This window comes from Echinops telfairi, unplaced genomic scaffold (assembly GCF_000313985.2).
Source record: "Echinops telfairi isolate 266 unplaced genomic scaffold, ASM31398v2 ScPeMD7_7420;HRSCAF=8458, whole genome shotgun sequence".
In the NCBI taxonomy this organism is placed as follows: domain Eukaryota; kingdom Metazoa; phylum Chordata; class Mammalia; order Afrosoricida; family Tenrecidae; genus Echinops; species Echinops telfairi.
Window position 1 is genome coordinate 51,197,457 of NW_022111320.1, and position 16,951 is coordinate 51,214,407.

The following is a 16,951-nucleotide window of genomic DNA, read 5'->3' on the forward strand; positions in this document are numbered from 1 at the left end:
ATATATGATAGCCATACAATTGGGCTTACGGACCCTGTGGTTGTCAAAGGCTGGTTTACTCTGACAAGTCCCTACAGCCCCTGATGGTCTGATGGTGGGTAGAGCCGCCTGGGACCAGGAACATAGGCTGCAAGACAAGAGACCTTGAGGACGCTCAGAGAGGAGCGGGTTTCCTATAGACCCCAAATCCCAGATCCACCTGCCTCAGCTCCAAGTAAGAGCAGCTCTCTTCTCAGGTTGTACATCTTTACGGGCGAGGCTGGCCTGGTCTTTCTTCTGGGTTTTGAACTCTGACCTTGCAGTCAGCAGTCTGACACTTATCCCCAAAGGCCACCAGGGCTCCCTAAAGAGAGGCTGGGGGGGTTGTGTCCTTGTTTGGGAATGGGCTAGTGGGCGCACACACATGGCGGGGGGCACTGTGGTTGGTGATGATGTCCAAGGATGCCGGGCTGAGGTGGCTAGAATCCACATGTACCACACCTGTAACAGAGTATTAGCTGCCTGACTTTGGGCCAAGGAAGGGCCAAGCAGGCTGGCTGAGCTCCTTAGACAAGCCAGACCCAGCCACGCGGAGAGCCACAGCAGCCAAAGGTAAGCGTGGTTGCCGCCGAATCTCTCCTGGCACATGTGCTCACTGGGCTAGAAACCCTGACAGCTGGAAGTACACCCTAAAAGAGAGTGGGACAGCTCAGCGGCCTCGCTGTGGAAGGCTGGGTGTGCATTAGACTCCCCTGCTCCCCCAGGGAATTGTCCTCCCATTCTGGATACGGCTCCTCCTCCGGGCTCTTCGGGGAGGGGAGATCTGCTGTCCAGTGTTCTTTGTGGGTTGTAGGCTAGTTGACTGGGGCTCATTGCTCCATGACCCACTTCTCCCCAGGCAGAGGTGCTAAGTGTGAGAGACCCAGCAGGCCCTCCCTCGGCCCTCAGCCATTTCCAGCAGCTCCTTCCCCACCCACTCCCAGCAGGCGGCAGGCGGCAGGCCCTGCTCCCTCCTGGAGGGTGAAGGCAATTAGCTCATGGAATGGGCTTTGCTGAGCCAGTGGCAGAGGCTGAAGCCATTGTCCCAGGACAGAGCCAGGGCATAGGAATGGGTTGTCTCGGAAACCCTCAGGTGTGCTCCTCACTGACCCCCGGGAATTCTTGGAATCCCTGGGAAAACTGTCAAAAGGGTGAGAGGAATCCAGATGGAGACCCCAACCCTTTTGTCGCCATCAAAGGGAGAGAGTCTGCCCGTGTGTGGCCTCCAGGTGCCAGACACCAGTGACATCAGTGGGCAGTCAGGCGGCTGTGAGTCATTGGTGCTTCCTAGCTGACGGCCCCCAACCTGGCCTCCCCCTTGGCCTTCACTGAGGCACAGCGGCAAGAGGCAGACTTAGGAGGTGGCACTTGTTCTCCACAGCTTGTGGAAGGCAGGCCAGACTCCCAAGCCTCTGTGTATCCCACCCCCACCCTGAAGGCACACCTAGGTCTCCCATGGCCCCCGGCATCCTTCCCGGCAGGCACCAGCTACCCATGCTTGGGACCCTACCGAACTTCCCTCTGGGAGGGGTGGCCCAGCCTTCACCAGCCCTGGAAGTCACCCAGAAACCTTTGTATCCTCTCAGACACTGGCCCTGAAAATGCCCCTCCCTCCCTGCCCTCTCTGTCAGAAACCTGAAGTTCTTCTGATACTACAGGTCAGGTCAGGGGTGGGTGGGACCACCAGGCAGCTTGAGAAGGGAAGCTTAGTGCAGCCATCCCCATGGAAGCAGAGCAGCTGTCCCACGATCCAGAAACCCAGGTGCAGCCGAACTGGGACCCCTCCCTGGAGAGTCCTGGCCCCAGGAGGGCCTCGACCCAGAAACAGGCACAGAGCCTCACCTTCTGGCTGCATGGGATGGCACCCTGCTGAGCTCTCCTTCTCTGGGCCCCCACTGCCCTCCCACCCACCACCATCCCCAAATCCCCCATCTCTCTGGCCCTTTCTAGTGAACAGGTGAGCCACAGAGCCTCGGAGGAGACAGGGCCCTAGTCTCTCTTCAGAGAGGTCCCTGGGTGCCCCCAGGATGGGGTAGGGATGTGGACTGCAAGAAGGGAGGGGGGTGGGGTGGGGCATGGCTGTGTGTGTGTGGAGCGGGGGTGGGGTACCCCAGGACACTTCACCTACCTCTCAGCCTCAGTCAGGGGTGATACAGCTGTCTGCTCCCTCCTCACGTAGGGACAGGGGACAATGGCCAAGACTACAGGCCTACATCCTCCTCTGTGTCCACCCTGAGTGGACATCAGGAGGAGTAGCAACCTGGTGGACAGATGGTCTGTCCGCTTCCAGCTCCCAGGCCCCTGATCTTAGGGTTCCTGCCCTCACGCAGAAAACTCCCCTCCTGAGCCTCATAGGAACCTGCCTGCCTCAGGGTCCGCATGCTTGGACTTCTGGGGTGACAGAGTGGACAGCCAGGATGGGGAGAGACCCCCACTCAGCTCTTGCCCCAGTTCCACTGGCTCTTTCATGACAGTGGCACAGAACTAGGAGGAAGGGCCTCTCCACTCCGGGTGAGCTGAGGTCTCCCAGCGGGTGGGATGGAGGCATAGGGCTTCTGAGCAGAGAGAGGAGGCCTGTCATCCCTGAGCACCCTGGCACCCAAGATACCCACAGCCACTCCCCTCCAAGCTTGGGGATGCCGTGGGAAGGGAAGCTGCACTCCTCCTCCGGTGGGACCTGCACTGCGCCTTCCCCCCCAGGCCGCCCCCCAAGCAGCTATTGTGCAGTGGCCTTGGCGGGTATAAATAGCCCGGGCAGCCGGCACCTTGCAGTTGGCACCTTGAAAGTGTGGGCTGAGGGTTCACTGCAGGCTTGTCTCTCAAGGCTGGCAGAGTTGGAGTGGGGGGGAGGGCAGGTATCCATGCCCGACAGCCTGAGTGTGGGGACTGGGGTGCTGCTGCAGTGGAGCTGGCTTGTCCCCCTTCCTGGGAACCTTCTTGCCCAACCCCCCGTGGTTACAGCCTCGAGGTCTTCCCATGTGCTGCTCACTTGGCCCCCAGAGGCTCCTCCAACTCTGAGCCTGGGGGTTCTTTGGCTCTAGCCTTCAGACCTCAGCCCAAACGTCACCCCCTGGGGGGGATTTTCTCTCTCCTGGCCCTCACAGCAGCCCCTGTCTTTTGCTCGCAGAGTGTTTACTAGTTCGTACTTAGATATCCATTCGCACATTTGCTGCTCCCACAGCCGGTGTGCGTGAGGTCACTGAGTCTCTTGAGTCCCCCCAAGTCCAGAGAGCTAGGCACCCAGCAGGCACGAGCTTCATCAGTGCCGCTCCCACGAAGGATCCCCCCACTTCCTCCCTCTGTGGGGTGCGTGGCAGGATGGGATGTGCCCTGCCCACACCCTATCTTCCCTGGAAGTCAAGGCCAGAGCAATTGGGCCCTCTCTCCAACCTGACATGCCCCAGGGCAACTTGGGCACAGGTGGCAAGCACTAGGCTGGTCCTTCCCCCGGAGGCCCGGAGCTGTGGCTATGTGAGTGGCAGTGGCTCTGAGAGGGGCCGGGGCTGGCCGGTGCTCCTACACACGGAAGGCGACGGGGCTGGCCGATGCTCCACGGGTGGGATTGTCCCCTCTGCTGCGCCGGGGCCCAGGTTCACGTAGGTTGCGGGCAGCTGCACATAGTGGTCCCCACACAGTGTGGCCGCCACAGACTCCACCTCCTGCACCAGCGCCCCAAAGGTGGGCCGTGTCCCTGGCTCTGTGGCCCAGCAACGCTGCATGATCAAGTACCTGAGGGGGACAGGGGGTGTCAGGGTCAGGGAAACGCTGTGCCTAAGGCCTCCACCTGGCTGGCTGTCCACTGACTTTTAAGACCTCTGGCTCAGGAAAATGTGTTGAGCTCAGGTGACAGGGTCTGGTGGCCAGAGCAGCTCTGCATGACACTGGGAGTCCTGCTTCCCCACCTGAATTTGTGGGGGATGGTGGCTGGTGGGGGGTGTTAAACCTGGGCTGTGTGACCCTGAGCACATTCCCTAACCTTGAGGAGCCTCCTAGTTTTCCTATGCTCTCAGGGCTATGGGGTCATAAGGTGAGGGGCCTGTGAAACGCTCGGTGCAAGGTGGCATTGCAAGTTGGCATGAGGCATCTTCCAGCCAGGTTGCCTACATCCTGCAAAACGGGATTGAAAGTCCTGAGAGTGACCTGTGGGCAGCAGCAATGGTGCCCCCGCCACACACACCCGGCTCTCTCTGGGTTTGGTCCAATGCCCACTCCATTCTCTTAGTGATGTCATCCCTGCCTTCAAGAACATTCTAAGTGCCTGTGGTAGTTACATCATTTGGTGTCAATCTGAGAGGATTAAGAGTGAAGAGGTGGAGTTTAGCCTGTCAATTAGGTGGCAGCTTGATGACTTCATTTGGAGATGCTGAGGAAAATAAATAGCTCGTTGGAGGCGGGACACAGGCTCACTCCCTGGGAGACATTGGAGCTGACAAGACACATGGAGCTATGATAGTGCCCTGAGTGAGAGCAGCCACGTGGAGACCCCTGCCAGCGCTGAGATGCTTACAACTCCGCTGGATCCACAAGACTTTCCCACCCACTGGCCTGTGATCTTCCTGCATTGGGCATCATTGCATGTGTTGTGTGAGTCTGAAGAGGACTTTATAGCTCGGTATGGGACATATGGGTAATATCGGGTGTATGGACTTGATCTGGGCTGGGATGTTTTCTTAATGTCCAATTACTCTTTATATAAAGCTCTTTTATACACATATGAGTATCTATGAATTTGTTTCTCTACCCAGACTCACACAGTGCCCTACACTCAGCATCTTGTGATTCTCAGCCTTCCGGGGGTTGGCTTCTGCGGTTACCCTCTCTGGCACCCAGAGAGGGGCAGGGGGCTTGTCCAGGCGAAGCAGACCCTGTACCACGCCACCAGATGCTCCATCTCTTCTCCGTGGCTGAGAGTGTTCCCTTCCCCTGGCTCTTGGCTGAGGCCCTCTCTGAGAAGCTCCTGAGCTCACACCCCTTCTCTGGGGGTGGTCAAGGGCAGGGGTGGAGGCTTGATGTAAGGAAACTCTGCAGGGCCAGGCCAGGCCAAGAAATCCCCGTGGGACGGGCTGCAGCCCCTGGTGCATCCGAGCGGCACCCCTGCCGCCCTCTGCTGGTCTTGCTTCCCTCGCCGACTATCGTGTCTGACCTGAGCTCAGGGCGGCCCCACGTGTGACAGCGGAGAGCTGGGTGTCCCTGGCTGTGATCTCTACAGAGGAAGCACTGCTTTGCTCTGTGGAGCTGCTGGGCAGGTTCGAACCATCAGCCTTTCCCTTAGCAGCCAAACACAAGCCAGGACCTACCGGTCAGCTCCCTGCCCTCAGGCCTTGGCCTCGGAGTCTGTTTCAGGGAGCCTGAACTGGCCCTGGGCAGGCAGAGAGAGGCAGTGAGTCAGAAAGCTCAAACGCCAGGCAGGCAGGGCCAGGAAGCAGGGGCGCCCATGCCCGGCGTAGAGCTTAGCCTGAGACAGGCGCCACCAACCAGTCACCTGTGTCCCGGTTGTCCCTGTTCTGACAGCTCAGACCCGGCCACCGTGGAGGCTCGCAGGCTGCTTAGGAAGCTACAGCTCGGGACCAAGCCCAGCCCTGGGGAAGCAGTCACCGCATAGCAACCGCCACCCCTCCAGGACCAGGGAACTGGAAACCACAGCGGGTGAAAACAATTTGATCTGCAGACAGGGAGGGGGCTGGTGTGGGAGCTGATGGGAGCCTCCCTCGAAGTGGGGCAGAAAAGGGAGGAGACAGCCTGCTCCTTGGCAGGGCTGAGGATAGCGGAGTGCTGGAAAACCGAATCTCAATCTCGGGCCTCAGCCCAGCCTTGGAGTTGGGGATGCAGTTACCATGGCAACCACAGGGGCATCCCAGCAGCCTGCCTTGAATGGGGCTGAGAACCAGAAGTTGACAGGTGAGGAACCTGAGGACCAGCGAGAGGACTGCCCCAGGGTCTGACCAGGATCTCTTGCCTGCCCCTCCCCTCCCTGGTACTCACAGGGCATCAGGGCAGTACTCTGGCTGCGGCAGGCGCCGACCCTGGGCCAGGAAGTAGGTAAGGTCAAAGGGGTCGATGTGCGGGTACGGTGGGGCACCCCGTGTCAGCAGCTCCCACAGTAACACACCAAATGACCACTGCAGGGAAGAGGAGACAAGTTTAGGGGGTAGGCAGGTGGGTGGGTCCCCATGTCCTCTACCTCCCAGAGGAAGGTATTGGGGGGCGCCCCCCTCCCCCTCCAAACACATTCTCTTCCATACCTCGCAAGCATCTCCCCTCAGTCTCTCCCCACCACTTCAACCTCGGGTCACTCTTTGGAGGGAAGACATCTGAGTAGGGACTAGGTAGGAGCTAGAGCGTCCTCGAGAAGCCCATGAGCTACAGGCGGGAATTACAGTCCACCTTACAGCCGCCCCGGAAGTAGCGAAGGGGCAGCTCACTCAGCCCCGCAGGGCACTGAAGTCACTGCCAGCATGGACCAGGAGGGGCCTCACCACGTCGGACTTGGTGGTGAACTTATAGGTCTGTAGGCTCTCCAGTGCCATCCACTTGACTGGCAGGCGGGCGTGGGGGTGCTGCCGGACACTGTAGTACTCCTTGTCCAGGGTGCCCCGGGCCATCCCGAAGTCAGCCACCTTGACGGTGAAAGACTTGTCCAGCCTAGGGGCAGGGGGGTGGAGGGAGCCACACTCAGGACCCGCCCATCAGGCCCTGGACTGACCTGGTCCAGCATCTCCGTCGCCTCACAGGATGAGGGCCCAACCCCCACATGCACTGGGCAGGGAGGAAACGGAGGCAAAGCGACGGAGGGAGGAGGCGTGCCCGGTGCTGCCCAGCAACAGCCGGGGCTGGAGGGTGGGCCCTTCCTGAGATGTTCCTGGACAGCCACACCCACTGGGGCCCTTGTCCCTTCGCCTCAGCCCAGGTGTTGCGGCCCCTCAGGCGCCTCACATGCAGTTCCGAGCAGCCAGGTCCCTGTGCACAAACTTCTTCCCCGCCAGGTACTCCATGCCCCGGGCCACTTGCAGGCCAAAGCCGATGAGGTCCTTCACGGTGGGGTTCTGGAAACACAGCAGGTAGGACAGAGCAGTTCCAGACCCAAAGGTGATGGAGACACCCTACCCCCACCCCCGCCCCAGGGCCAGCTGGGCAAGAACTGACCCGCTGAGGGGAGCGTATGAACTGGCGCAGGTCTCCATGGCACATGTAGGGCAGCAGCACCCGGGGCATGCCCGCAGGGGGCAGCACGATGCCGATGAGGGGCAGCACATGCGGGTGGTGCAGGCCGCTCATGAGCAGCCCCTCCCGCAGGAAGGCCTCCACTTCCTGCACCTCGGTGATGCCTGCGGGGCAGAGCGGCGGGGTCAGGCCCAGAGCAGGGAGGGAGAACTGAGGTCTCTGGCTCAGGGTGGCTGGGTCACCAGGGCCCCCTCCTTTCAGCCTGGGGCTCCTCCCTGACTTTCCCAGTCCCCCGCCCACTCACGGCTCAGAGACTTGACAGCACAGTGGACTCGGTTCTGAGCTGGATCCGTGTATTCTCCGTGGTACACAACTCCAAAGTGGCCTGGTGTGGGGGGAGGTGGTCAGCACAGAACTCACCCCATGCCCTTTCCCTGGTGACCAGACGTGAACAACCCGCAGCAGCCATCTCTCTGAGAGCAGAGCCTGCAGCCTTCCCGTGCCCGCCAGATCCCACCGCACGCAGAACTGTTCTAAGCCCACCTTCAAAGCTGAGCTCACGGAGACCCCCCCCAGAGGTGACGCGGCATCCCCAAGATCCCGTGGGATGGTGAGAGGAGTCGAGGCCCAGCCCAATTGCGCCCCGATCCTACGTTATCTGAGGACCTCCACCTCTGTCCCGGCCCAGCCCAGCCTGGCCCCCCACACCTCTGCCAATGACTTGGTCGCTGTGGGTGACCACTCGCTCGAAGGGAATCAGCACGTCCTTGACCTCCGCCAGGAGCGTGGAGTCGAGGTCCCGGAGCTGGATGGACTTGCTCTGGAGCAGCGGGGCATGGGGCTCGTCCCTGTCGTCTGAGAAGGACCCTCTGTGGATCCGGGCAGTAGGGTCCAGAGCCCCAGTGTCAGGGGGTTCTGTGGGAGGAAGGGAGTGAGGAGCTTGGAGAGGACGGGGTGTCCCCAGCTTCTAGCCCCTCCCGTGTCTTACCAAGGTGACTTCTGTAGTCGGAGCCCGAGCGCAGCAGATGCAGTGGGATGCCGCCAGAGGTCCGGTCCAGGGATGCCAGGTCATCCAGGTTGGGAGAAAGGGCTGCAGATGGATGGCTTCGGTGGGTCGGCTTCTCGAAGCTCCTCGGAGCCCATGCCTACTCCCACCCCCCCGAGGTATGGGCAGACTCCAAAGCCCAGGCAGAGTGCGGGGCGCAGGGACTTGGAGGTGCCCTTGGTGGATGGCTGGGGCCCTGTCAGGGTCGGGGCGGGAGGCTCACCTTGCTGTTTCTTCCGCCGCCGGTAGTTGAAGAACAAAGCGAGGGCCACTAGAGCCACAAACAGGATCAAGACCACTAAGAGCCCAAGGAGTATGCCCTGCAGGAATCCCTCTGGGCCTCGCCGCATCACCTTGCCCAGGTCATGACACACACTGTCCACACAGACCTATTGGCAAGCCACAGCTCAGGCCTGGGACCCAGGCTCTGGATTGACCTGAGCCACCCGTGGAAGGCTAGCTGGCCTGCCTACCTGCAGTGGGGCTCCTGTCTCACCGAGCTCCAGGGAAGGGGGCAGGAGGCAGATGACCACGTCCCCCCGGAACTCGTGCTGGCAGGCCTCACCGCCCACGGTCACATTCACACTCACGCAGTCAGCCACGGCGGCCAGTCCAATATACTGTGGAGACAAGGGTGAGACGGTCGGTCGGCCCCGTCTCTCTGAGGAGGGGGTGGTGCTTCAGCTCCACCCCCTGACCCCAAAGCCCACTCCCAACCATCTTCCACCCCTACCTGGAACTTGACGGCATGCTCCCCAGGCTTCAGTGGGGCAGGGTCAGCACTGGGGGCTAAGGGTGGGGGCAGGAAGCGGAAGCCGGGCAGCGTAAAGCCTGCAGCTCCATCCCCGCGAGCACTCAGGTTCCCGGTCACCCCCTCCTGGGAGCTTCTGAGCACATGTGGGGGCAGGTAGCACCTCTGCTGGTCCGGGAGCTGCTTCTCACACTGCCAAGGCCCACAGGACAGAGGTTCACCAGCCGCCCCTCTCTGATCGCCCGCCTGTTTTCCCCCAGCCCCGTGTGGGGTGGGGCAAGGGCACCCGAGACTGGTTGGGGCTTCCTCCCTCTGGGCCAGGGCCCAGCCTGTGCTGCACGTGCCCACTCACCCTGTTCTCCACTGCCCCAAGCTCGTCACGGAATGAGAGCATCATGTGCCATGCTGACGTCAGGTGCTGGCCACGGATGGTAACATGGGAGCCTCTGTCAGAGAGGGCAGGGTGGTAGGGTTGGGGACCCTTCAGAGGCTGGGTTCCCTCAGCCCTCAGAAGCCAGGGTGGGCAGGGAAGGGGCACTTACGTGTAGCCACAGTTGGGGCTGATGCCTAAAACAACAGGGTCTTCCAGGTAGTGGAAGATCCAGGAGCCTGGCACCTCGGCACCCCCCACCTGCAGGCGAAGAGGAACGCTGGCCGTGGCAGCCCCGGGGGGTGTGGCACATAGAAGCTGCCCTTCGCTGACCCTGCAGAATGGGGAATGGGCTCAGGGGCACCCTTGTGTGGTGGCCAGGCCCGTCTCTTCCAGGGGCTTGCTCACCCCTCCCAGTTCCTCTGTTGGCCCCAAACCTGCCCACACCCCCATGGGCCTACCTGAAGATGGAGGAGTGCCAGTGAGAGCCCCAAGAGAGCGGGGAGCCAGGAGGCTCCCCTGTAGCCTTGGCTGGAACCCAGGGGCTCTGCAATGGCTCTCTGGCCGACCTGGGGTTGCACATGGGCAGGGAGCCAGCTACTTCTGGACAGGCGCTTGCAGTCTTTATGGGTCTACTCTCCACACCAACAGATGCCGGGCCCTCCTCCCTCTGCTGTGACCAGGATCCAGGTCCCCATTGGTAAGGGGGAAATCCAGGTCCCCCCTGGCGAGGGCTCCCATAGCCTCCCGTCCCCTTGCTTCCTGGCACTTACTGCTGTAGCAGGCACTCGGTCCCGTTGACTAGCACAGCCCGGCTGCTGCCTACACACAGACCCTGGCCTTCGAGGGTGAGAAGGGTGCCCCCAGCCCGTGGGCCATACTGAGGCTGCACAGCTGTCAGCACTGGCTCCTAGCAGGGCACAGAGGCGGCTTAGCGGGAACAGGCCCTCTTCCACAGCGCCCAGCCCACCAAGAGCGTAGAAAGGGCACAGTTGGCTCACCACGAATGAGAAGCCTTGCAACACAGAACGGCCTTCTACCCGGAAGTGCTTGCCCGCCGTCATGTTGACCACAGTGAGGCTGACGTTGGCAGGCCCGACTGCCTGTCCAGCCCAGGGCTCCAGCTCACACTCAAACTCCTCTATAAAGTCATCCCCGGACACTGGCCTGGAGCATGGGGGGGAACCATGAGGTCAGCCTCGCTGCGTCATTGCCACGGTCACAGGCCTCTCTGGGCCTGAGGATGATCTCTCCTACACCGTCTCTTCCCGGGTAAAACTCAAACCAAATGCACTGCCAGCGAGTCGGTGCTGGCTCACAGCAACCTTACAGGGCAGGGTAGGACCACCCCTGAGTTTCTGAGACCATAACTCTTTGCGGGAGTTGAATATTGAATGTCACGTCTGTCCCCCGAGGAGTCACTGGTGCCCCCGGGGTAGGCGGGGTCGAATTGGGTCAGTGAACATCCTTGCCTGGGTCCGTGACTCGACAGCTAGATAGGGGACATGCCGGCCCAGAAAGGGGGAGAGATGCCTCTCCAGACACACAGAGCTAGAGCCACCGTGGACCTGCAGCTCGCTCTGCCACCCCCCACCGCCCCCACCCCAGATACACATGGGACAGGGTCTCACAGGGAAGGGGTTGCCTGGATGCCCTGGCAGGGACACCAGGACAGGGAACAGGTTGTACCTGAAGTTTGAGGTGTCCTTGGGCAGCAGCCGGCATGGACTTTGGCCCACGGTGACCTGGTGGGTACCCTTAGGCACCGAGTCAGCAGGGCGCAGGTGGAAAGTGGAGCCACACAGTGTCAACCTGGTGCTGCCCCTTCTGGGTCCACTATGGGGATGGAACTGAGGGGAGGGGCAGAGCCTGGGTCCTTGTGTAGACCTGCGCTCGCCCATCCCTGCCCGGCTGGCCCCAAAGTCTCCTACCCAACTCTGTGCACCCCCCCTACACTCTAGCCTCTCTGGGCTACCTCAAACCCGCACTTTCCTGACCACAAGGATCTGCACATGTTATTCCCTCTGCCGAGAATGCCCTCCTGGTAGATAGTGAGGACCCCCTAGGCCTGAAGAAGGTTGTAGTGAAGACCTGCCAACCCCACCCTAAGTCTGGCTTGTATCACTCTTATCTGTGCCCGAGAAAGCATACCTCAGTGAGCTCAGGTGGACAGCGATCCTGTTGCCAGGAGCCAGGACACTCCTGTCGTCGGCCACACAGGCCCCCACACCAGCCACAGCCCATGAAGCGCCCAGCCCGCAGGCAACGCCCACAAGTGAGGAAGTGGCGGCAGCCAGGGCCCCGGATGGGCACCTGGAAGACCTTGGGTGGTAGATGGGTGACTCAGGGGTGGCCTCATGGACTCCCTGGCCACACTCCAAGTCAGGATGGTGGAACCCAGGTTATATCCACGCTTATCTCGTTTGGGTGGGGTATGCTCCATGCCCACAGCCCTGACCCCAGGCCCTGACTCAGGCCCACCTCACCTGGTCCCCAGAGGCAAAGAGCAGGTCATCCCCAAAGCGACTGAGGTCCCGTTGCACGGGCTGCCCATTGCTTCCCAGGGAGAAGTTGGACACGTACAGCAGGTAGTTGAGAGATCTGGCCAGCTCCACCTGGACAGGAAAGCTGTGAGCGAGTGACATGGGGATGGGGGACTCAGATCTAGGAGGCGGTGGGCAAGAGGGATTCACTCACCTGTAAGACGCGCCCTTCGGCCGTGCCCATGTGGGCCACAGTGATGTTCCCCAGGCGTGTCACATGCAGTGCGGTCACCTGCACCTCCCCCAGCAGCCCGTTGAAGAGGTCCACACGTGAGATGCTGCTGCTGACCAGCAGGGGGAAGTAGTAGCAGCTGATGTTGGGGTTGGGAGCCACCAGGCCAGGCTGGGGAGGGCCAAGAAGGGGGTCAAGGCTTGGTTGCACACACTAACCTCTTGGGGCCTCTGTCAGTGACCCCAGCTGCCCAAGATGCTCAGCTTGACTGGAGGCCCACAGCCTGCCAGCCTCCTCCCTGTACTCATACTTCTTACAGGAAGCAGCGGGAGGGGAGGAGACTTGACTGGAAAGCTGGCTACCCTCACCTCCCCTGGCCTTCCTGATAAAGCGACTGGACCTTACGGACAACCCTGCTCGGCCCTCACCACCACCTTGTAGAGAGGTCTGGGTACTGGTTTCAGGCCTCAGAGCGCCTCCAAAGAGGAGCCAGGTTCTTTGAAGTCTGAGTTCTAACCAGAGTCCTCTCTGCTGGCTCTGCCCTGCCCCTCTGTGTGCATGTCAGCAAACCAGACCCTTTGCCAGGCCTGGCTTTCCCCGCCGCACAAGAGGCTGGACTCTAGGTGAATTGGCCAGTCCTGCCGGTGACAGCATCCCTCTCCCTGAGATTCCAGAGGTCTCCTTGAACCCCAGACCATTCCCTGGACCTCTTCTCTTGCAGGGTACAGAAGAGATCAACAGAGGGCCCAAGGGCCTGGCCACCAGGAGACACTCCCTCCAGGGCTGTGGACGTTGCTGGGAAACTAGGAAGTCAGGCTGAGGACCAGAGAGAGGTGCTCCAACTAGACAACTCGCTGCCATCAGTCATTGTCCCCTCACAGTCATCCTACAGGATAGAGCAGCGCAAAAGGCTAAGTGCTGGCTCAAAGGTTGGTGATTCGAACCCACCCCAAAGGGCCTTGGAAAAACAGCCTAGCTTTTCTGAAGGGCCACAGCCCTGAAATCCCTATGGGGTAATTCTCTTCTGTATCACGCACTGGTTGTCGAGAGTCAGGATTGACACAGTGCTAACTGATGACAACAGGGGGCCAGGGAGTGCTCAGCAGCTTCCAGGCCGAGGCTCAGGGACCCCCACCAGATCCAGGGAACCAAACCCAGTCCTGAACACCCTGTGCTGAGCAGAAACCCTGCGGGCAGGAACAAGCCCACAGTCCACCCTTTCATGTGTGCATGCGCGTGCGCACACATGCTCACATTGGGCCTGTCACCTGGGTGGCTGCACAGTGGAGCTGGCATTCTGTCCTCACCTGGCATGGGTGAGGGGATGGCCTGAACCGGAAACCAGTCAGGTGTTTTCAACATGACTCAGGGAAAGGTGGGGCAGAAAAAAGGCCTCACCCTTGCCTGCTTGCCCAAGGCTTGTCTGGGCCTCCTTAGATCCTGGAAACACATGACTTAAGTGCCCAGTGCCTTACTCTGGTGGGTGACTCTCCCACCGGAACCCACGGAGGGAGCATTAGGGCCAGACAACCAGATGAGGTTCGCTGTCCTGGGGGCTGCGTGTCTAGAGTCACTGAACAAAGACTGTAAAGGGTTAACTCACATGCGGGGCTACCCCCCAAGTCTGACTTCCCAAGAGAAAGAACAGAAGGCAGGCAGGAGGCTCAGACAAGGGTCCCCGCCCCCAGGGCCTCCTTCATCCATTGGACTCAGCTGAGGGAGAGGCTACAGGATTCCTCCGCCCTGGGTCTGGGTTCTCAGTCACCTCAGGGTCATCAGTGGGTGTGAGAAAGTCACAGCATGGCCCTGCGAGCAGTGGCTATGGATCAGCTCACCGAAAGACCACTTGCCCCCCATTTCCTTGCGTTAATCTGGCATGGTCTGGGGTGGAACTGCTCAGCGGCTTCAAGGGAGGGGTGTTGGCTCAGAGCTTTGGGTTCGTTTCTGTGCCTGACACTGTCTGGAGAGAATCTGGGGTCAGGCTGCTGGACGGAGTCACAGTCCGAGGCCCCTCAACGTCCCCAACTACAGTAGAGGCAGCTCTAGGGCCTCCTGCCTAATGGGCCAAGTCCAAGCAGCCCTTGCCAGGCCTTAGCTCAGTGGTTCTCAACCTTCCTCATGCCACGACCTTTTAATACAGTTCCTCATGTTGTGGTGATCCCCAACCATAACATTATTTTCATTGCTACTTCATAACTGTCGTTTTGCTACTGTGATGAATCATCATGTAAATATCTGATATGCAGGATGTATTTTCATTGTTACAAATTGAACATAAAGCATAGTGATTAATCACAAAACAAAATGTCATTATAGATTGTGAAATATTTATGTGTTTGCTGATGGTCTTAGGCGACCCCTGTGAAACGGTCTTTCGACCCCCTCACAGGGGCCGCGACCCATAGGTTGAGAACCACTGCCTTATCTCATTCCCTGCACAAGCCTGGTGTGTGCCCTGTGGAACATTCTAGAGCCAGGGTGTCTTGTAGTATACAGGCGTTCTCCCAATCTCCCCAAGGAGAGCCATGGGCGGTGTGTGTGTGTGTGTGTGTGTGTGTGTGTAAGTAGTTCTAGGAAGCCCAGGCCCTGTGGGCCCCTCAGTCAGCAACCCAGCCTACGGAGGCCCCAGGGGCTTCCCAGAATCCTGCGGGGTGGGGGAGTGGGATGTGTCTCTTGCTCCAACCTCTTTGGAGAGTAGAGAAAATGAAACTGAGTGTGGGGGAGCCAGTGACATCTGCCTGTATGTGTTATCTCTGTGTGGGATGTGGGGGCTATTTTCCCGTGGGCACGTCAGTCCCTGACCTGGCCGTGTGGTGTGTAAGGGGCTGCTTTCCCATGTGTGCATGTTCCTGCAGGTGTGTGTGGGGGGCAGGGGGGCAGGGGAGGGGGTGGAAGTCCGCCATGCTACCCAGAGTTTTCTAGCCGTGTCTGGCAGAGATCCTTCTGATGTAACCCGATCCTAACAAGGGAAACCACCTGGAAACATCAGCAGCCATGACAGTGGGCTTGCGCAGGAGCAAGATAGCAAGTCGGGGCAGGGAGAGGGGCCCACTTAGCAGAAATCGGTGCCTCCGTGAAGCCTTTAGTTGACACACATGTCCCTACCCCCACAGCACTAAGGACCAGAGTGGAAGAAGCTTCTCCTGCCCTCTTCCAGCCCAGACTCTCCAAAGGTGGTCAGCCACCTGTGTGCTCCTCAGAGGTGAGGGAGGGCTCCTTCGTCTGCTTACCGGGTTCGGGCACAGGCTGGGCAGCTGGAAGAAGTCCAGGCCTCTGCGGAGGCCTGAGAGCACCGGGGCCCGGCAGCACCTGTCCTCGCCCTGCTCGATGAGGGTGTCCAGCAGAGTGATAGGGAAGGCACAGACCACCGAGTTGGGGCCTTCTCTGGGCCCACGGTCCCTGCTCCTTCCGAAAACCCCAAACAGCACCTCCTGGCCTTCCTTGATGCTCAGCTCGATGGCTAGTTGGCCGCCCACGGGCGCCGTGTGGGCTGCCCGTAATACCGGGTAGTCCTGCCCAACTTTGGGGGTCTCGCTGCGGCGCCGGCGGCGTTTGGGCTCGAAGCTGCAGCGGAGAACCAGCTCGCGGTAGTCACTCAGCTCCACCTCAGTGGCTCCTAGTCGAGCCAGGCGCGTGTGCAGGGCCCGGGGCCCGGCCTCCACGCTTGCAGGCTGCACGCTCAGGAAATACACGAAGGCTCCCGCCCGGAAGCTGTGCACGTACTCGATGCGGTAGGAGGCCAGGTATGCGGGGCGCACTGACAGGGCCACGAAGTCTGGGGCGAACCCAGTGAAGTCGGCCTTGAGACGCCGGATGGACACGGACTGCGGGCTGAAGCTGGCGCCCACGGCTGCATCCAGGGACGCCGCCGCGTAGAGGTAGGAGGCCTGGCCCTGCTCCACCACGGTCACGCGGGTGCCCAACGGGCTGGCCACGCAGTCGGGGCAGCGCTCGGGCTGGTTGTGGAGCGCCGAGAAGAGGCAGGCGGGCGGTGCCAGGCGCACACCTTGCTCGCCGAACTTCAGCTCGTGCAGGAAGCAGCGGCCGTGCAGACTGGAGCCGCAGCTGATCAGCGCGGGCACCGCCATCTCCAGCGCCAGCACCTGCATGTCCGTGTCGCCCGGCGGGCCGTGGGGGCCGGGGCCGCAGGCCGAGCACGTCTGGCAGCCGGGGTCACCGGCGGGGCCCGTGGCGAGGCTCTGCACTGGCCGCAGGCCGGGCCCCAGCATGTGGAGGCGGTTCCGCGTGGCCACGAACACCGCTCTTCCGTTCTCGTCCTCGTAGGTGACCACGGCCTGCACCTGGCCGCCGGCGGCGAAGCTGGGCACCGAGTACTCCACGTCGAAGTCGCGGGAGGCAGCGTAGGGGATTCGCGAGCACTGCCGAGGGCTCTGGCACCGGCCGGGCGCCGTCCCGGTCCCCGTCCCGGGAAGCGGCGGCGGCAGTAGCAGCAGTAGCAGCAGCAGCCGGAAGGGATGCAGCTGGAGGAGCGCCATCGAAGTTGGCGGCGGGGTGCGGGCCGCTGGGCGGGGGCCGGCCAAGGGGGAGCCTCCAGACTTTGGCTGCGGCCAGCATCCAGCGTCGGTCCCTAGAGCCGCCTCCGGGCAGCCGGCCCCGGTCCGCCCAGGGCTCTGGTCAAGTCCAACCCGCAGGCGGGAGATCGAAAGCAATGCAATCGCCGCCCGCTTCACCTGCCGCGGGCATTAGCCGAGCTCAAAGTCTGCCCGCAAGCCGTGGGGCCCAGGCTGGCAGGACCAGGGGGCGGGGCTGAGGGGGCTGGTGGGCGGGGCCGCGGTCAAAGACCAGCCCAGCCCAGCTCCTCCTCCCACCAGACTCTACCGCCTTGGGGAACCTGGGTCTTGTACCTTTCCTCTCCTGGGTCCTTTAAGCT

General features: G+C 61.1%; 1 protein-coding gene across 1 annotated transcript; it reads right to left on the reverse strand.

Annotated features, from left to right (window-relative positions):
* Window positions 1–3,131: 3,131 nt before the first annotated feature.
* MST1R (macrophage stimulating 1 receptor) lies at window positions 3,132–16,556 on the reverse strand. Its single transcript, XM_030887607.2, has 20 exons — window positions 15,291–16,556; window positions 12,043–12,231; window positions 11,832–11,960; window positions 11,497–11,667; window positions 11,035–11,195; window positions 10,347–10,512; window positions 10,119–10,255; window positions 9,518–9,679; window positions 9,328–9,421; window positions 8,958–9,167; window positions 8,698–8,844; window positions 8,448–8,613; window positions 8,168–8,269; window positions 7,888–8,094; window positions 7,484–7,564; window positions 7,162–7,343; window positions 6,952–7,061; window positions 6,495–6,660; window positions 6,001–6,137; window positions 3,132–3,747 (listed from the first exon to the last, which is right to left on the reverse strand). Exons 1-20 carry the CDS (start codon window positions 16,554–16,556, stop codon window positions 3,486–3,488), a joined length of 4,245 nt encoding a protein of 1,414 aa, XP_030743467.1. The 3' UTR covers window positions 3,132–3,485.
* Between the last annotated feature and the right edge of the window lie 395 nt (window positions 16,557–16,951).

Bases quoted from the DNA above. Each gene is read 5' to 3' on its own strand.
- MST1R (XM_030887607.2), bottom strand. From the start codon at position 16,556: ATGGCGCTCCTCCAGCTGCATCCCTTCCGGCTGCTGCTGCTACTGCTG. The intron at 11,961-12,042 runs GTGAGTGAATCC...TTTCCTGTCCAG, and splicing joins CCGAAGGGCGCGTCTTACAG to GTGGAGCTGGCCAGATCTCT. The intron at 7,565-7,887 runs GTGTGGGGGGCC...CCCCCACACCAG, and splicing joins CGACCAAGTCATTGGCAGAG to GCCACTTTGGAGTTGTGTAC.